We start from the raw sequence: 21,020 nt of genomic DNA on the forward strand, positions 1-21,020 counted from the left end.
GCCCGTGCACGAATTTTGTGCACCGGACCTCTAGTGTTTAATAAGGAAATATGGAGTATGAAGAGAGCACAAAGAAAAACGCCAACTTAGATGCCTAATATTTAGGTTTATGACATGCATAGCAATTATGTGTGCATATAGATATGCTATGTCTGTCTGTCTGTCTATCTATCTATCTATCTATCTAAAAGCTTAAGCGACCGAACAACCAAATGACCTGACTAGTCGACCAGTCGCTATGACATGCACTAACCACCAGGGGGAAGACACTCAGTGCAGGAGCTGCCCCCTGATGGTCAGTGCGCTCCCACAGTGGGAGTGCCATTCAGCTGATCAACCGTCCAGGTGGCCCACCAGCCCTGCGGCAGCCACTCACTCCCTCAGTAGTCTTGCAGGTCCAATCTCCGGAGAATGGGCCAGGCACTGACGGACTGGCACTGCTGGCACGATCCCAATAGTGATGCTGGCCTCCTGGAAGTCGGCCTCGGGCATCATGGCCACTTCCCCTCCCTAGATGCTCTGCAAGGAAGAAATGATATAAAAGGGACCTCCAGGTGGCTCCTGACAACTGGCGCGAATGTCAGCTGGACAGATCCGGATCCCAGGCCAGCAAGAGCATCCCACCACCTGTCTGGAGGGCCAATCACATCCTGGACTCCCCAACCCCCTTGGGATGGGTGCCAGAGGCAGGGCTCATGACTGGCGAGTGCTGCTCTGGTGGAGGGGGGGGAGGCTGGGTGGTGGGGGGGAGGGGGGGCTGGGTGGGTGGGAAACCCCAGGCATAGAAACATGGAACAAACTGATGAACCTCAGAGGAAGGCGGGGAGGGGAGAGGGCGGGAAGAGATTAACCAAAGATCTTATATGCATACTAGAGGCCCGTGCACGTATTCGTGCACTAGTAGGGTCCCTAGGCCTGGCCTGCAAGGGGTCCCAGATTGCAAGAGAGCACAGGCCAGGCCAAGGGACTCCCCCAGGGGTCTGATTGGGATTGACTGGGCATGAGCCCGCAGTAGGTGCAGGATGAGCGGAAGCGGCAGGCAGGAGCTGCAGGTGGCATTGGACTGCTGGTTTTGGCCTAATCCCTGCAGGCCACGCCGAGGGACCCCACCCATGCACAAATTCATGCACTGGACCTCTAGTATATTATATAAATAAGTACATGCATGTATGTGTACATATTTGTATGTGTATTTTTATATGTTTGAAATTAGATTTCCTGAACTCAAATCCTGGCCACTTACTATCTGTATGACCTTGGGAAAATTATTTAACTTTTCTATGTCTGATTTTCTAATTTTCAAAATGGGAATAATTGTAGTTCTCACCTCATGGAGTTGTTGTGGGAATTAAGTGAGACACTATATGTAAAGTACTTAGAACAGTGCTTGGCGCACAGTAAGTCTCAATACATCTTTTTTTTTTTTTTTTTTTTTAATTTATTGATTTTTTACAGAGAGGGAGGGAGAGGGATAGAGAGTTAGAAACATCGATGAGAGAGAAACATCTATCAGCTGCCTCCTGCACACCCCCTACTGGGGATGTGCCCGCAACCCAGGTACATGCCCTTGACCGGAATCGAACCTGGGACCTTTCAGTCCGCAGGCCGACGCTCTATCCACTGAGCCAAACCGGTTTTGGCATCAATACATCTTAGCTATTATTATTGTTATTACTAGAGGCCTGATGCATGGATTCGTGCACTGGTGGGGTCCGTTGGCCTGGCCTGTGCCCTCTTGCAATCTGGGACCCCTCGCAGGCCAGGCCTAGGGACCCCACTAGTGCACAAATCCATGCACGGGCCTCTAGTATGCATATAAGATCTTTGGTTAATCTCTTCCCACCCTGCCCCCTCCCCACCTTCCTCTGAGATTCATCAGTCTGTTCCATGTTTCTATGCCTGGGATTTCTGTTCTTGCATTGAGCGTCTGCCCCTGGTGGTCAGGTGCACATCATAGCCACCAGTCAGTTGGCTGGTCGCATAGGCTTTTATACATATAGATTATTATTATGACATATGTATATACATATGTTACATCATTCCTTTTGAGGTTAAACATGGATTTATACTGCAAAATATGCTTTGTAGCTTACCTTTTTCTCATAGAAATGCATTATATAAATTATCTCAGGTTATTAAAAGTTTTTATTATAAGATGATTTTTTAATGACTGCAAAATATTCCAGCCTATAGCTATATTACAGTGAACTGTAACAAATGTCTTATTATGGACACATAGGTTTTTTTGTTTACAAGGTATAGCATGAACCTTCTTTTAACTAAATTCTTTTCCTACCTTGGATTATCTCCTTAGCCCCGTGGTCGGCAAACTGCGGCTCACGAGCCACATGCGGCTCTTTGGCCCCTTGAGTGTGGCTCTTCCTAAGCCATAGGAGTACCCTAATTAAGTTAATAACAGTGTACCTACCTATATAGTTTAAGTTTTAAAAATTTGGCTCTCAAAAGAAATTTCAATCGTTGTACTGTTGATATTTGTCTCTGTTGACTAATGAATTTGCCGACCACTTCCTTAGACAGATTCCTTAAATTGGAATTGTTGGATCAAAGAATATGAAAAAATATACGTATATCTCAATTGCTTTCCAAGAAATTAGCTCCAGGAGAGCATGAGAACGCTTAGTTCTTTGCACCTTCAGTAACACTGGATGTTATCATTCCTTGGATGTTCTGCTTTATTTGAGTACAAATAAAGTGGAATATTTTTGTATGTTTACTGGCCCACAGGGTAGGCAGTTTTCCAGACCATTGAACATTGGCTTAGGAAGTCGGGATTCAGTGGACCTTGCCATGGAGGGCCTCACTTACTCATGGGTTGCACTTGGCACTGGGTACATGGGGTGGAGATGCCAGGAGGTTAATAAAATGTGTCCAAGACAAAGTAGCCCAGTTTACCAGTTAGTTTAACCAGAACCAGCCCTACATAAGAGATTTATGATAAACTTTACAACAGTAAAACTGTGAAAAGTAATGAAAGATACATATGGACTATTCTTAATTTTCTAAAATTGGCAAAATATAGAAATCTACACTAATAAAAGACAAACATGCAAATTGACCGTACTTTCGCTATGCCTTAAGCCATGCCCACCAGCCAATCAGAGTGACTATATGCAAATTAACCCAACCAAGATGGCGGCCGGCAGCCACGGAGCTGGAGCAAGCAGGAGGTTTGCTTGCCCCAGTGATGGAGGAAGCCAAGCTTCCCACCTGCCGCGATGGCTCTGAGCTCCACTTAAAGCAATGAAGTTTCATTTATAGAAGGTAAATAAACCCCAGATACCTGCTTTCAGCCGGCTGTGGCCACAGAGCTGGAGCGAGCAGGAGGCTTGGTTGCTCCAGTAATGAAGGAAGCCAAGCTTCCCGCAGCCGGCTGTAGCCTCTGCAAAAGGCAACAAAGTTTCAATTATAGAAGGTAAATAAATTCCAGAATAAAAATATAAAGAAAAAAAGGAGAGGCTGGGAGCTTCCATCACCAGGGGGCTTGGCCAGCCTGAAAACGGCCTTCAGCCCCTCACCCAGACTGGCCAAACCTCCATGGGGTGCGGGTCCCCACTAGGGGGGACTTGACCAGCCTGCAAACAGCCATCAGCCCCTCATCCAGGCTGGCCAGGCACCCCAGTGGGGACCCCCACCCTGAAGGGGGTATGGCCAGTCTGAAAACGGCCCTCAGCCCCTCACCCAGGCTGGCCAGGCACCTCATCAGGACCCCCACCCTCATCCAGGACACCCTTCAGGGCAAACCAGCCGGCCCCCACCTGTGCACCAGGCCTCTATCCTATATAATAAAAGGGTAATATGCAAATTGACCCTAACAGCAGAACGACTGGGAATGACTGGTCACTATGACACACACCACCAGGGGGCAGACGCTCAATGCAGGAGCTGTGCCCTGGTGGTCAGTGTGCTCCCACAGGGGGAGCTCTGCTAGCCACAAGCCAGGCTGACGGCTGCCAGCACAGCAGTTGTGGTGGGAGCCTCTCCTGCCTCCTCAGCAGCACTAAGGATGTCCGACTGCAGCTTAGGTCTGCTCCCTGCTGGTAAGTGGACATCCCCTGAGGACTGCCGGGCTGCCAGAGGGATGTCTGGCTGCCAGCTTGGGCCCGATCCCCCAGGGAGCAGGCCTAAGCCAGCAGGTGGACATCCTCCAAGGGGTCCCAGACTGTGAGAGAGCACAGGCCGGGCTGAGGGACCCCCCCGAGTGCATAAACTATTGTGCACCAGGCCTTTAGTATACATATAAAGAAGAAACGATCATACACATTAGCACTGTGGAGAATTAACTATTTTAACCATTTGCTTCCAAAGGCTAATAGCAGAATGATTCCTAATGGTATTGGAATAAAAAATAAAATAACAATAAAAACCCAAAATTTCTACTGTTGATAGATAGGTATGATTTTATCCATTTATTAACATCCCCACCCCCAAGATATATACATATATATGTAAAAAATGGGCCTTGAAGAATGTAACCTTTTATCTTGGGAGAAGAAGGGTAAAGGAGCCTTTCTTTTTTTTTTTTTTAAATATATTTTTAATTGATTTTTTTACAGAGAGGAAGGAAGAGGGATAGAGAGTCAGAAACATCGATGAGAGAGAAACATCAATCAGCTGCCTCCTGCACACCCCCCACTGGGGATGTGCCCTCAACCAAGGTACATGCCCCTGACCAGAATCGAACCTGGGACCCTTGAGTCCACAGGCCGACGCTCTATCCACTGAGCCAAACCGGTTAAGGCAGGAGCTTTTTTTTAAAAAAAATATATTTTATTGATTTTTTACAGAGAGGAAGGGAGAGAGATAGAGAGTTAGAAACATCGATGGGAGAGAAACATCGATCAGCCGCCTCCTGCACATCTCCCACTGGGGATGTGCCCTCAACCAAGGTACATGCCCCTGACCAGAATCGAACCTGGGACCCCTCAGTCCGCAGGCCGACGCTCTATCCACTGAGCCAAACCGGTTTCGGCAGGCAAGGAGCTTTTAATTTTTATCTGTATTGCTAGATTTTTTTTTCAAAGATTGATTATGAGTATTCATAAATTACTTGTTAATTTTAAAATTCTTTTTTTTTAAATTAAATCTTTATTCAGATTATTACAGTTGTCCCTCTTTTTTCTCCCCCAATTTATAAAATTCTTGCTAGGATCTTTAGAATATTTAATATTTTAAAATTGAAAAACAAGCTATTCTCAATTTTCTTTGCTGTATAAGCAGGTAATGGTGACTGATGGTTTAAAGGGAGCAACTGGAAGAGGAAACAATTGATTACAGTTCTTAATAGGAAGTCTAAATCTTCCTGTTATTCTAAGAGGTTCTCAGTAGTTGCTTAACAAGGAAAAGGAGAAAATTATTGAACTAAGCCTTTGGGAGGTGGAATTCATGCACTGCTATGATGTAGAAGTTTCTGATTTTGAAGAAGCAAGATGATCTATGTAGTTTCCTCTTTGCTATTCTATTACTCTGTATTTACTTGTGGATATCCTTCTATACTAATGCCCTTAACCTAATTGTTAAAAATGGGAGAGAGTTTCATTTAATATGATCAGGGAACCTACTTCTAGCTTATCTAAAAGTAACACAACTTTCAGTTGGTTCTGCAGCATGAAGGTGAAGAAATCAGGTGGTTGCTGCATGGACTTTACCCAAACTTGTGTTCTTCCTCTGCTTCTATTTATCTAGTCTAGAGGTTATGTGTATGGTGTGTTCTGCTGGTAAGTCTCTGCTCTTTAGGCTTAACATACATGTGGAGCATGCATTCCTTCCAGCAGTAGTAGCTTCACTGTTACTTGTTTGGGCTTAGAAATGCTCCTTATCTGTAAATGTGATTTAAAATCTAAGCCATGATGCTTTATTTATTAAAACAAAACATTTAAGTGAAAAAAATAAAACTAAATTGTTAGATTCCAGAGCCACGTAACCACTATTGTCTCCTGCTGCTGTCATTGCAGTTAAATTAAATAAAGCCAAATGTTGATTATTTCTGATACTAAGGATTAAATTAAATCATAGATGGCCCTAAACATAATTCTAGTTTGGGCTGGAGTTTCTGTTTTCCTAGCCAAAGTCTCTAACCAAGCTGTTAATTGGTAGCGAAATGATCAGGTTTGAGTTATGTCCTTTTCATTTTTTTAAATGTATTTTTATTGATTTCAGAAAGGAAGAGAGAGGGAGAGAGATAGAAACATCAATGATGAGAGAGAATCATTGATCGGCTGCCTCCTGCATGCCCCCTACTGGGGATCAAGCCTGCAACCCAGGCATGTGCCCTTGACCGGAATCGAACCTGGGACCCTTCAGTCTGCAGGTCGACGCTCTATCCACTGAGCCAAGCCAGCCAGGGCTATGTCCTTTTAAAAAAAAATTGTGAAATTCTTTTTTTTTTTTTTAAGTACTTGGACATTTTAATGAGCTCCTCTCCATGTAGCTTCAAGCTACCAGTACGCAGGCCCCACCAACACCCTTAATCTTCTCCTCGGCTCTTCTGCTGAAGAACTTGGCCTTCACAATGACAGGCTGCTTTGGGAGCTTTTTCTTCCCCAGAACTTTGTAGTAGCCCGATCGTACCACATCAATGATGGGAGCAACTCCAGTCTTGCTTTTGGCAGCATTCACCCGTGTCTGCTCACTGACCAGGGTCCACAGTTTATCAAGGTTGACAGTTGGGCAGAAGCTCTGGTTCCCCTTCAAGTGGTAATGCCTCATACCAACTTTCCCAAAATAACCTGGGTGATATTTGTCGAAGTTGATCCTGTGATGATGCAGGCCGCCAGCATTCCCACGGCCCCCTGGGTGCTTCCTGTGCTTGCCAATGCGGCCGTGGCTTTGGCTCGCGTGGCCCCGAAGTTTGCGGGTCTTCCTCAGTCTGGATGGTATGTTGGCGGCCGAGTTGCAAGAGCGTGAAATTCTTAATAAAACTGAAAAGGGCCAAAAGACAGGAAGAAGGAACTTTATAATGAATAATTTATAAACTGGACAGTCATCCCTGAATAATGAATGGTGGCTAAGTATCTTAAAGAACTCAGATGTAGGACTTGTACACATTCTTAGGATAAACCTATCTGACCATTTTTGACAAATATATTGAGCTCATAGATGTCTTGGGCCATCAGCAAGTTAAATTGTCATCACAAACCACTATTTGAATAGGGGCTATTATTGGATGCTTTCTGAATTGTGTAATTAAGGAAATTATTTCTTAGAGTAAAAAAGTCAAAATACAAATATAAAGATCAAAATGAAAAGTTGTGTTGATCATGGCTGTTTTGGGAAGGACTGATGTCCAAGTTCTTCCTTCATGGCATATAATCTGGACTCTTTATTTTAAACATTGATTTTTGTTTTAGGTGGAACAGATCCTAGCAGAATTTAAGGTCAGAGCCCTGGAATGTCATCCCGACAAGCATCCTGAAAATTCCCAAGCAGGTAGGTATTTAATAGCTGTTTCTTGTGGAAATGAATAGCATATAGAACTAAAAAGCCATTGTAACTTAATTTTCTTTTCTCTATTACTCTCAAACTTATTCTTTTGTTCAATGCCAAAGAATGTTTTTGTACTATTGAATGGTAGGAGGGGAGGGAAGAGTGTAGAGTCTTTCCTCTAATGGTAGTCATTGAACATCCATTTTTATTTCTGCTGTAATGTGCTGCTTCATGGTTTAAAATGTGTCCAGTTTATGCCTTATTTCACCAGCATTGGAGTGTTAACATAACTTAAGCACATTTGTAACCAGATGCTTGAGTTGATGAGAACTTTGCTGTGTTTTCTTCATTTCAGGGACCTGAACATGTCCACATATGCTACATGTCCATATGTATGATAATGTATTCACACTTTAGTTTTTTCATTTATGATCATTTAAAATCCATTATCATAAATTTAGACATAAATGCTTATGTATATCTTAACTTGAAAAAAAATACTAACAAACTAAAATCCTTCCTTAACCTATCTTCCTCCTGCTCCTCTCCTTCCCTTTAGAGCAGTGGTTCTCAACCTTCCTAATGCCGCGACCCTTTAATACAGTTCCTCATGTGGTGGTGACCCTCAACCATAAAATTATTTTCGTTGCTACTTCATAACTGTAATTTTGCTACTGTTATGAATCGTAATGTAAATATCTGATATGCAGGATGTATTTTCATTGTTACTAATTAACATAATTAAAGCATAGTGATTAATCACAAAAACAATATGTAATTATATATGTGTTTTCCGATGGTCTTAGGCGACCCCTGTGAAAGGGTCGTTCGACCCCCAAAGGGGTCGCGACCCACAGGTTGAGAACCGCTGCTTTAGAGCCAAACTTTCTGAAAAAGAAGTTCACAATTGATTTTTCTACTTCCCTTCTGCCCAGTTTTCCCAATCTGACTTTCTCCTCACCTTTCTTGGAAATTGCTTTTTTTTAAAAAAAAAAAAATATATATATTTTTATTGATTTTTTACAGAGAGGAAGGGGAAGGGATAGAGAGTTAGAAACATCAATGAGAGAGAAACATTGATCAGCTGCCTCCTGCACACCTCCTACTGGGGATGTGCCTGCAACCAAGGTACATGCTCTTGACCGGAATCGAACCTGGGACCTTTCAGTCTGCAGGGCGATGCTCTATCCACTGAGCCAAACTGGCTAGGGCGGAAATTGCTTTTGTAATAGTCACCAAGGACTTCGTGGCTGCCAAATCCAATGGTTGCTTTTTTTGTCTTCCTCTTCCTTGAGTAGCAGGATTTGGTACTGTGGATCATGCTCTCTTTCTTGAAACGCTCTTTGCTCTTAGCAACTTGGGCATGTGCCCTTGGCCGGAATCGAACCTGGGTCTCTTCAGCCCATAGGCCGACACTCTATCCATTGAGCCAAACCAGCTAGGGCCTAATTGAGATATTTTTATCAAGTGTGTGAATAAATACATAAGGACTGGTAGAAAAAATGTTTCCCTTATCTTAAAGCTCTTTATTTTATTTTTATAGCAATCCTTGATCCTTTTGATTTGTATAAGCAGATGTTTTTCCAATATAGGAAGTCATTTATTTTGTTAAATACTTAGCTATTCACTTTTGCTCATTTGATTCCCACTCTTTTTATTAAGGCATAACTTGTTTAAGACCACAGGAACAAATCATAAGTGTAAACTTGACAGATTTGTGTCTATGCACAGCCAGTTTAACCACTGCCCAGGTGAAGATGTAGGACATTTCCAGCACCCTTTTCATGTCCTGTTCAGAGTCAGACCCTCTCCCATTTGTGGATCTCTGTTGTCATTATTTAGTTTTGCCTGGTTTTGGATTTCATGTAAATGGGATCATACAATATGTACTCTTTTGTGTGTGGCTTCTTTTGATTTACATTGTGTCTATGGTATTAACCCATGTTGCACATGTAGCAATAGTTCACTCTTTGTCATTGCTGGGCCTTTAGGTGCAAACCCCCTCATTTTGTGCCCTCCCCCATCTCTCCATTTTCATTTTCTCTCCACCGCCATGCTACGGTCCATGTTTTAGCCACTCAGAATATTTTGGTTCCATAGGTGCTCTGCTTTCTACTCTTCAGACCTTAATGTCTGCTGCTCCCTCTGCCTGGAACTCCCCTGAGGCCTGCACACGTCCCTGCCCTGCTTTGATTGGCAGGTCATACTCCTGCATCAGGTCTCAGCTTAGCCCCCTCTTCCTCTGGGAAGTCATGTCCGACTTCCAGAGCACTCTGTACGTCAGGCAGCAAACTGTGTGTCAGACCATCTCCTTGTTGCCTATTTGCTTATTAGTCAAACTGGAAGCTCAGTGAGGCTTCTCTTGTTCCAATCGGTGTGCCCCAGCGGAGGACATCTACCTACCGCAGAGGACATCTACTTTGTGCAAATAGTAATTAGTGGAGTGAGTGAATGAGTGACTTCAAGAACATTTCTTTAGAAGACAGTAAGTACTCTCTGAACTGGAGTTAATATTAAAATAGATTTTCTAGCATAAAAGTGTAAACGTTTGATAAACACTTAAAAACAACTATCAGCCCCAGGTTATTCTTTAACTGGATTTTTCTCTCAATGAAGCGTGGCTTTGAGTATTTGTCTGTCCCTGGCACAGTTTCTATTTGGGATACATGATGAATCACTGTGCAATCATTGCCATTTCTAGTTGCCATAGTGATGGAGTTTTCCTGTACCAGCTACCTCAGTCTTCTTGTTCAGAGAAACACTAGACTGTGTAAATATTGTTTAAAATGAAAAGGTACACAGACATCAGTACCTTTCCTTGTCAGCCTTGCAGTTGACAGATGATTCAACCTTTGGGTAGAAATAGTTTTCAAGTCTGTTTAAGCATCCATTTACTCAGTTGGGATGAATAATGTAAGGTAAGTGGTTCTTTACATACTTGGAAAAGGATTATGGTTCCTGATAAAAAATATTTTAAGGTCCTAGCTGGTGTGCTCAGTGGTTAGAGTGTTGGCTTGTGGACTAAAGGGTCTCGAGTTCAATTCTGCCCAGGGACACATACCTTGGGTGCAGGTGCGTGCAGGAAGCAACCAATTGATGCGTCACTCTCACATCGATGTTTCTCTGTCTCTCCCTCACCCTCCCACTCTCTGTAAAAATCAATGGAAAAAACATCCTCAGGTGAGGAGTACCCCCCTCCCCCAATTTTAAAAAAATGTTAAACAAAAATTCACCCAGATGCTAACTTTTAACTTGACAGAAGTCCAGAATACACTGGAAAGATTTTGAAGTGTATTTCATTAAAGTAAAAGGCTAGCGCTAGCCTGTAGAGCAAGTGTACGTAGGAGAAATTAAACATGTATATATACCTTTTGGACCACTAAATGTAGTGTCAACCATTGCCATTGAAATCACTGATTTGTTAGCATGATGGAGTAGGAGATATGAACATAGGTTGTCTGGATTGCTCCTAGCTCCCACTTCCAAGCTAGCTGACCTAGGGAAACTTCTCTGAGCCTGGGCATTCTCACAGGTACATGGGTAGACAACAGTATATTACTTCATGTGCTTGCCGTGAAGATTAAATGAGGTGTCCTGCATGCAGGAAGAGCTCAATGAATGTTGGCAATTACGATTCAGTGGACTTTCTGTTCTCAGCACTCTAAGTTAAATATTGAACAAAATGGAATAGTTTCTTTTTTGTAAGTAACCATCAGAGCTTTCTTGCTTTCATTTAAAAAGAATTCTAAATCTAAGGCTTCTGGAAATCCCTCCTCCTCTCCAGGTGTGGGGGATGGACAGAGACTGGTTGTGCTATAGAAATTATGTCTTTGAGCTCAAAAGATCCTGACTGCTGTTCACGCCAGTCCCGTGTATGCGCGTGACAACAACCGTTTCAGGCCAATGGTTTAAAACTTCTCTTTGACCCTGAAGAAAGGGGTCAAAGGTTTTGTGAAATGGTGTTTTTGTTATTGATTTGCGGGCTTCAAAGACATACAGATATTTGAAGAAAGGCAGCTCTTTGTCCCTTTCTATTATCTTTGAATGTCTCAATGTTTTCCTACTTCAAAATCTCTTTACCCTGGCCGGTGTGGCTCAGTGATTGAGCGTCAACCTGTGAACCAAAAGGTGTCTGGTTCGATTCCTGGTCAGGGCACATGCCTGGGTTGCAGACGTGCAAGAGGCAGCCAATAGAGGTTTCTTTCATCAATGTTTCTATCTCTGTATCTTTCTCCCTTCCTCTCTCTCTCTAAAAAAAATCAATAAAAACATAAAAAATTGCTTCTTTTCCTCAGAATAAAAATAATACATAGTAATAAATAATGTTGAAAGTGAAAGTCTGCTCTCTCTGTCAGAGACCACTATTCACAGTTGGGATATTTTCCTTCAGACTTTTCCCAAAGCATGTTCTGACATCATATTATTATTATAACTTAAGTAATGATAAGTGTTCTGCATTTAAAATGTGGCTATAATAATACAAATTCTGTTGTGAAATATGAATTTAAAAGAACCTGTGTGTTTTCAAAACAGGAGTTAAGCCACAATGTCTCTCAAAGGTTTCAGCATCATTTGCTCGTATAAGCTTATAAAATGAGATCTCTCTTCCCAGAACTGGTAAATATTTATCTTGTGTGATTCATTTGATTAGCTAATATATTAAAGGGCAAATATAAACCCAAACTCATTTTTATTAAATGTGGGGAAGAGGATGGAACAAGGAAAAGGCTTTCTGCTTATCAATTGTTGTTGAGGGACTGACAGAATAATTCCAGGCAGGCTTCTTTTGTTCCGGAAACTCTGGAAAACAGGCCAGCAGTAATGTGCAAAGAGAAAGTGACTCACAGGTAAATATGTAAATATTTACAGCCCCTACTCAAGTAGTGTGTGCATCTGTGGTGATAATTTAATGAGCTTTTTATTCCTGTTGGGAAACATGACATCTCATTTATACAGAGAGACATTTACATGGTCACCAGCAACAGGAAGGATTGCTTACTGGAGCCAGCTGATACAACAAGATGATTTTTATTTGTTTCTTTGTTTCCCTGTAGCTTTCAATAGCCCCATCTTTAGGTTCTTCCCTTTAACCTGTAAGTGCTACTACCTCCAGCAGTGATATTAAATAGATAATGGCCTGTTAGGTATTTATGCTGTCCAGCCTTGGAGCAGGGGCCTGGAGGTGCTGTCTGTGGCAGGCTGCTCTCTGGCTGCCCGGGGGGGGGGGGGGGGGGGGTAGGGCGGGGGGGCACTTGAAGTGGTGTATTTGGGGGACTGGGGCTCAAAATGTTATAAGGGTACCTGTGATTTCTTTGTGCTTAGAGCTTAGGGAATAGCACTGTGTGATTATTGTTATGTTCACATTTAAAATAGGAGACGTTCACTTATTCATTCAGTGAGCAACTACTTTTGAGCACCTGCTATGCTGTTGCAATACAGGGGATGCAGCAGAGAACAAAAGAGGTAAAGTCTCTGTCCTCATGGTGGGTGCATTCTGGCAGAGGAGCCAAATCACAAACAAATAACTAGATAATGTCAGGGGATAAAGAAAAGTAAATAGCCCTAGCCGGTTTGGCTCAGTGGATAGAGCATCGGCCTGCGGACTGAAAGGTCCCAGGTTCGATTCCGGTCAAGGGCATGTACCTGGGTTGCGGTCACATCCCCAGTGGGGAGTGTGCAGGAGGCAGCTGATCGATGTTTCTCTCTCATTGATGTTTCTAACTCTCTATCCCTCTCCCTTCCTCTCTGTAAAAAATCAATAAAATATATATTTTAAAAAAAAGAAAAGTAAATAAGGCAAAGGATGATGGGGCGAGCAGCCATATCTAGATGGCATGGTCAGAGAAGACCCCATTGGCAAGACAGCAAGAGGGCCTCTGAGCCAACATCTGAAGGCAGCGACGTGAGTGCCTGGGGTAGCATTGTTCTTGGCAGAAAGGACAGGGGACAGCAAGTGCCAAGGCCCTGAGGCTGAAGTGCTGTCAAGGAGCAGCAGGGAAGCTACGAGGGCTGTAGCAAGGGGAGAAGGGGAGAAGGGGAAGGAAGTGAGGTCAAGGGCAAGAGAGGACAGGGCAGGCAGAGCATGTCAGCTTATTAGCCATGGTAAGAATTTTCAGCTTTATTCTAAGAGAAACAGGAAGTTGCTGGAAGTCATTTTGAGCAGAGGAGTGATAGTGTGTGACTTATTTTTTAAAAGATCACTTTAACTGCTGTGTAGAACACAGACTGAGGCAAAGGCAGGGGGATCAGTTGAGAAGCTACTATAATGATCCAGCCAAGACAGAACCATGGCTTTGGCCAGAGCAGTGGCAGGAGGTGGTGACAAGAGGTCAGATGTTGGGTATATTTGAAAGGCAGAGCCAGTAAAGTTTGCCAGTGCATTAGAAGCGAAATGTGAGAAAAAGAGGAGTCAAGGATGAATCCAAGTATACAGGAAATGGATGAAATATTTCCCGCCTCTCCACACAGAATCTGTCTTGCCTCTCTATTTCTGTTTATCACGTATTGAAATGATTTGTTTATAGATCTGCTTCCTTACTCAACTCTGAGCTCCTCAAGGGCACAACCTGGATCTTATTGATGAATGATGAAGTGTTTACTATTCCTGGCAGTGAGAGAGAAAGGAGGAATTAGAGCAGTAGTTCTCAACCTTCCTAATGCCACGACCCTTTAAAACGTTCCTCATGTTGTGGTGACCCCCAATTTCATTGTTACAAATTGAACATAATTAAAGCATAGCGATTAATCACAAAAACAATATGTAATTATATATGTGTTTTCTGATGGTCTTAGGCAACCCCTGTGAAAGGGTCGTTCGACCCCCAAAGGGGTTGCGACCCACAGGTTGGGAACCGCTGAATTAGAGAGTAACATGCATTGTAGGAAAGTCAGGACGGCAGTCAAGGAGAATACCAGCTGGGGAGTCCGGTAGGCTCGGGTTTGAAATATGGCTCCATCACTTGAAGTTTTGGGATTTTGGGCAAGTTACATTAACCCCCTTCAGTCTTAGATGCTATAAAATGGAAGTAATAATAATTATATCCAGCTCATAACGTTGTGAAAAAAAAAAAGAAAAAGAAACTCATTAACGATCACTTCTTTTTTTTTTTTTAAATATATTTTATTGATTTTTTACAGAAAGAAAGGGAGAGAGATAGAGAGTTAGAAACATCAATGAGAGAGAAACATCAATCAGCTGCCTCCTGCACATCTCCCACTGGGGATATGCCCGCAACCCAGGTACATGCCCCTGACCGGAATCGAACCTGGGACCCTTGAGTCCGCAGGCCGACGCTCTATCCACTGAGCCAAACCGGTTTCGGCTATTGATAGACATTTTTGAATTTTGAGTTGTTTTTGCTTTTGGGCTAGTATGAATAATGCTGCTGTGCATTATAGTATACAAGTTTTTGTATGGACATATTTTTCAGTTTTATTGAGCTTATATAGTTGTCCCTTGGTATACATGAGGGACTGGTTCCAGAGACCCTATGGATACCAAAAGTCCGTTATGTAAAATGGTAGTATTTGCATATGCACTAATTATTATTATTATAATACCTAATACAATGTAAGTGCTACGTAAATACCTGTTTTACTTTATTGTTCAGGGAATAAGAACAAGGAAAAAGTGTTACATGTTCAGTACAGATGCAACCATTGTAGGCTTAATTACATAGTATATGTGAGCAGCAGTGTAACTTTTTTTTTTCTGAATATTTTTAAGTCATGGCTGGTTTAATCCATGGATGTTGAACCTGGAATACATAGGGCTGACTGTACTTAACCATTGAAATTCTTGGGCTATATGGTAACTCTGTATTTAACATTTTGAGGAACTGCCAAACAGTTTTTCAAAGTAGTTATACAATTGTACAGTTTTATCTTTAATGTATGAGGCTTCTAATTTCTCCACATCCTCATTAACACTTGTATTTATCTTTTTATTTTATCCTTTCTAGTGGTGAGAAGTGGTATCTCACCATGTTGTTGTTGTTTTTCACTGTGTTTTTTTTTTTTTAAAAATATATTTTTATTGATTTCAGAGAAGAAGGGAGAGGGAGAGAGAGAAACATCAATAATGAGAGAGAGAATCATTGGTCGGCTGCCTCCTGCACCCCCCTCTACTGGGGATCAAGCCCGCAACCCAGGCAGGTGCCCTAACTGGGAATTGAACTGGTGACCACTTGATTTCTGGGTTGATGCTCGACTACTGTGCCACGCCAGCAGAGAGCCAACTTAATTCTTTTATATGCGGATATCAGTTGTCCCAGCACAATTTGTTGAAAAGACTATTTTTTCCCCAATTGAATTGTCTTGGTAATCTTGTAGAAATCCAGTTGACTGTAAATGTGAGGATTTACTTCTGGACTCTCAATGTTTCATTGATTTATGTTTATCCTTATGCCAGTACCACACTGCTTTCATTATTGGAGGTTTGTAGAAAGTTTTAAATCAGGGAGTGTGAATTCTTCCAATTTTGTTCTTATCTTTCAAGATTGTTCTGGTTATTCTGGGTCCTTTGCATTTGCATATGGATTTTAGGACCAGCTTGTCAATTTTTACAAAAAAAGCCAACTGGGTATATTGATAGAGATTGTATGGAATTTGTAGATTAGTTTGGGGAGTATTAGCATCTTTGCAATATTAGGTCTTCTGATCTATGAACATGATATCTTTATATTTATTTAGAGATTTAATTTCTTTCAGCAGTGTTTTATAATTTTCAGTGTGTAGGTCTTGTACTTCTTTTGTTAGCATTTTTCCTAAGTATTGTATTTTTTAAAAAAATATATTTTTATTGATTTCAGATAGGAAGGGAGAGGGAGAGATAGAAACATCAATGATAAGAGGGAATTATTGATCAGCTGCCTCCTGAACGCCCCCTACTGGGGATGAGCCCACAACCCGAGCACATGCCCTTGACAGGAATCTAACCTGGTACCCTTAAGTCCACAGGCTGACACTCGATTCACTGAGCCAACCTAGTTAGGTCAGTATTGTGTTCTTTTTAAAATATATATATTTATTGATTTCAGAGTGAAAGGGAGTAGGAGAGAGAGATAGAAACATTAATGGGGAGAGAGAATCATTGATCTGCTGCCTCCTGCATGCCCCCTACTGGGGATCAAGGCCACAATTCAGGCATGTGCCCTGTCCAGGAATGGTAACTGTGACTTCCTCGTTTGTAGGTGGACACTCAGACACTTGCCCATGCTGGCTGGGCAAGTATTGTGTACTTTTGATGCTACTGTAAATGAAATTGTTTTCTTAATTTTCAGATTGCTCATCACTAATGTATAGAAACAATTGATTTTCACATATTGAACTTCTATCCTTCTCTATAGAAAGTTTAACTTTACTGAGGAGCAGAAGTGACATTGGAAGTGTTTCCAAGTGGGCCAAGAAAGGTTTCCATTGTATACCATCTGGCCAAATAGATCAGCGACAAAGCTACCAATTATCAACCATCTATCATGTTATTTCCTGTGTTTAAAACCTCCCAATAGCTTCCCATTGCTCTTGCAACAAAAAAATCAGACTAGAATCCTCAGTATGACCTGTAAGATCCTGGATACTGGGTGCTTTTGTGCACTCTACAGCCCCATCCCTCATTGTTCTTCTGGCCCTGTGTCTCCCAGCCACATTGCCATTCCCTACTTCCTCTACCTTACCATGACTTAGGTGTTTTTATTTGTAATGTCCCTCTAGCTTGGTCATACCCTCCCAGACAAGAAAAGGTAGTTTTCTTCCTCGTAGACAAAATTATAATTTTCCCAGTGTTTATAAATGGCTATCCCACTGAATAGATCATGTCTGTTTTCACACCTGTGTCATCAGCACCTGGAACAGCACCTGGCACATTACTGGAGCTCAGTAAAGGGAGTGGATAAACTGTGAGCCAGGCACTTTACAGACATAATCTCACTTGTCCTTATGGTACACTTTACAAATGAGGAAACTAATTGTGAGGAGCTGAAACTGGTCCAAGGTTACACAGCTAGTAAGTAGCAGTGACTGTTTGGGAGTTTTAAATAATCCTTCCAAGAGAGTAGTTCTCATCTTTTGATTTGTTTTCCAGTGGAGACTTTTCAGAAATTGCAGAAGGCAAAGGAGATTCTAACTAATGAAGAGAGTCGAGCCCGCTATGACCACTGGCGAAGGAGCCAGATCGCGATGTCATTCCAGCAGTGGGAAGCTTTGAGTGACTCGGTGAAAACGGTAGGTGTCTCTCTGGGATGAAGCGAATTTATGAAGCTCAGGCTGCCCATGGATTAGACTTACATAGTAACTTAAATAGTCAATAGGGGATGGGAGGGAGAAGGCCCAAAAGGTGGTAGAATCTGGATGAAAGTCAGTCGGTGTCCACAAAACCCTGTGAAGGGAAATGTAGTGGATCAGTGCCAGAGAGCCCGTGACTATGCTTGTGAGTCTCTTTAGCTATTCAATTCGTTATATACACTCCCTGTTATCATTTACTGTTTTATACATTCTGATAACTGTGCTTCTCAAGTTGCTCATACAATACTGCTGAATTTTGAACCATTGCAAATTTATCTCCTTCATCTTTTTAGTTCATATGAGCCTGTTCTCTTCTCAAGGCGTATAAACTCCATAAAAAAACAGGATCTGATTAATCAAAGAAAGCTCCAAATTATTTATAAATTACTTTCATTATAAATTCTTATGAAAGAATTATTGGATAGACGCAGGACTAAAGCATTGTGTTATTTCTTTATGACATTAAAAAAACCCTAAATATCAAAATAATCACTATATTTACTGTTATTTGTTTATTTTGTTTTTTTACATTAAGCTTTATATATTACTAGAGGCCTGGTGCATGGATTTGTGCACCGATGGGGTCCCTCAATCTGGCCTACACCCTTTTGCAATTTGGGCCCCCTCGGGGGTTGTTGGACTGTGGGGATTGGGCTGAAACTGGTAGTCTGACATCCCCTGAGGGATGTAGCAGTGTGTGAAGCGGCAGGTGGCTGGGGAGGAGCCCGAGCTGGGGCCAGGTGCTGTGCCACTCCCGCTCATCCCGGCCCCACTGTGCCTGCTGCCGCCACTTGGTAGTGCTGCCGTGGAGGTGGGAGAGGCTTGTGCCACCGCAGCTGTGCTCACCAGCCGTGAGCCCGGCTTCTGGCTGAGTGGTGCTCTCGCTGTGGGAGTGCACTGACCACCAGGGGGCAGCTCCTGTGTTGAGCATCTGCCCCCTGGTGGTTGGTCAGTGTGCATCATAGTGACCTGTTGACCCGTTGAGTGGTCGAGCAGTTGAGTGATCAAGTGGTCAACTGGTTGCTTAGGCTTTTATATATATAGGTAGAGAAAATACAATTTTAAAGGTTTCTACATTCTTAGGCATGACTTATTATCCAGTTTTTTTTTCTATAGGGACACTTTTCTATGGCATGAGACTTAGAATACAGAAGTTACCTTACAGGCAAGTCTTCAGGGACATTTATTAGAATTAATCTGCAAGGTCCTAGCCAGTTTTCTGAGTGGTTAGAGTGTTGGCCTGCAACCGAAGGATCTCGGGTTCGATTCCAGTCAAGGGCACCTGCCTAGCAGTTTGATTCTGTCCAGGGCATGTGCCTTGGTTTCAGGGAGGCATCCAATCAATATGTTCTCTCACACTGATGTTTCTCTCTGTGTGTCTCTCCCTTTCCCTTACACTCTCTCTCTCTCTCTAAAAAAAAAAAAAGATTTAGTCACAAAACGATTCACATCTTTTATTTACTTATTTTTCTTTTATTTGATTTGAGAGAGAAAGGGGGGGAGAGAAACATTGATGTGAGAGAGGAATATCAATTGGCTGCCTCCCACACTTGCCCCAATGGAGGATCAAACCCACAACCTGAGTGTATGTACCCTGACTGGGAATTGAACCCTCCACCTTTTGATGTATAGGACGATTCTCCAACCAACTAAGCCACACTGGCCAGGGCTGATTCACATCTTTTACATTACAACCTGTCAGCATTACATTTAAATTTCTTTCTTAATAGTTTTATTTTAAGAAGACTTAAGCAAATTGTTTTTCCATTGATAAAAGATCTGTAATAGTAAGCGAGGGTCTTTGAAGTAATTGAGAAGAACAATGCAAAATTATCAAAGTACATAGTTAAAGCCACTCTATATAAAATGTAAATAATATTCTTCATCTCATTTTGGAATGAGTGTATATTCATATGATTTCTTTAAGTGGGTTAATTATTCATGAAGGACTATTGAATATATAGAATGAGGTAAAAGGTTTACTGTTCATATGGAAAATACAATAATTAATAAAAAATAATACAAGAATAAATTCTGTGTTTTGTGTACTCACAACTGTAAACCTACTTTTGCCATGTCCTGTATGCACAAAATAACTAGAGAGAATTTTTTGTTTTTATCGATTAAAGAGAGAAGGGAGAGGGAGAGATAGAAACATCAATGATGAGAGTGAATCATTGATGATCGGCCGCCTCCTGCATGCCCTCTACTGGGGATCGAGTGTGAAACCTGGGCATGTGCCCTTGACTGGAATCGAACCTGGGACCCTTCAGTCCACAGGCTGATGCTCTATCCTCTGAGCCAAACCGGGTGGGGCTAGAGAGAATATTTTTAAAATAGTGAGTTAACTTCACATACTCAAAAGTAAGATTTTTTCCCCTTTTACATTGTGTATACCTGCAATTCCTTGTTGGCACGGACTAAATAGACATTGTTCTACCACCTCTGCATAACCATATTTCCATTCTGCTGTGTGTGACACACTGTAACTGCAACTGAATTAGTGACCCTTGCTATTTGAATGCCTTTTGATTTATAGTTCATTTTTCTTGATGATCCACTGGCTCTTGTTACTTAATTTTAACTGCTAATATCAAGTTAGCTGTGGATCTTAACAAAACTCTTCTCTAAATTCCTGCTCTAATTTATATTGCCAATGTCTTTCCATTAAATACTTATTTTTTGTCTCCAAACACATCATTTCTGCTTTGAATTTATCTTAACTATGAACTGTTTGAGGTCTTACAATAATTACATTTTAGATCTTACTGGCTACGTCATTTATCTTGTCAGCAAAATTAAAAGAGTATGCCAGGCTAGCATTTGGTTTTGTATGTATGCTTATTATGATACAAAAATGATGAGATGCATATCTTTCTGCATTAAATTAGCAGTGTTATGTTTTCTTGCACAGTCTTCTTTGGGCCAAACCTTTTTTTGCTTCCAACTTGCTTTTGCTTCTCTTTCTCAGTGGACTGCATGCCAAGTTTCACATGTTTTGTACCTCATTCGTTAGACTTTCTGTAAATTTCCTTTCATTCTTTTCTGTTTTCGTCCTCACAGTGACTTCTGCATGTGAAAGCCTCCCCTCTCTCTGTAACATTTTAATTATTGCTTTCTATATTGTGCATTTCATTTGTTCAACTTTTCACATTCACTATAATTATTAATTGTCATACCTAATATTGTTCATCAACTCATAGATTGGGCCTATCTTTTTGTAGATAAACATCAGCATTAGGTCTTTTGGGATATATATATATGGCATATGCCATTCTGACAATAAAATGTTTGTA

At 41.8% G+C, this 21,020-nt stretch overlaps 2 protein-coding genes across 5 annotated transcripts in view; one reads left to right on the forward strand and one right to left on the reverse strand.

The window, feature by feature from the left end:
• DNAJC12 (DnaJ heat shock protein family (Hsp40) member C12) overlaps window positions 1-21,020 on the forward strand; it is a gene marked incomplete at its 3' end in the record, with an annotated part of 52,449 nt that overhangs the window by 9,258 nt on the left and 22,171 nt on the right. For 3 of the 4 annotated variants that reach the window (XM_081105055.1, XM_081105056.1, XM_081105057.1), the window contains 2 exons: window positions 7,368-7,446; window positions 17,525-17,664. In XM_081105055.1, the coding sequence (XP_080961181.1) occupies window positions 7,368-7,446; window positions 17,525-17,664 (219 nt within the window). Of the gene's footprint in view, window positions 1-7,367; window positions 7,447-17,524; window positions 17,686-21,020 lie in introns of those variants that run through there. The other variant, XM_081105058.1, reaches the window with a different exon arrangement.
• LOC308529136 (large ribosomal subunit protein uL15-like) lies at window positions 6,451-7,130 on the reverse strand (the record flags this gene model as incomplete). The annotated part of the gene is made up of 2 exons (XM_081105177.1): window positions 6,451-6,938; window positions 7,088-7,130. The coding sequence occupies 2 exons, from the start codon at window positions 7,128-7,130 to the stop codon at window positions 6,451-6,453; spliced, it is 531 nt and encodes a 176-aa protein (XP_080961303.1).

Source organism: Myotis nattereri (assembly GCF_964212035.1).
Source record: "Myotis nattereri genome assembly, chromosome: 13".
NCBI classification, from domain to species: domain Eukaryota; kingdom Metazoa; phylum Chordata; class Mammalia; order Chiroptera; family Vespertilionidae; genus Myotis; species Myotis nattereri.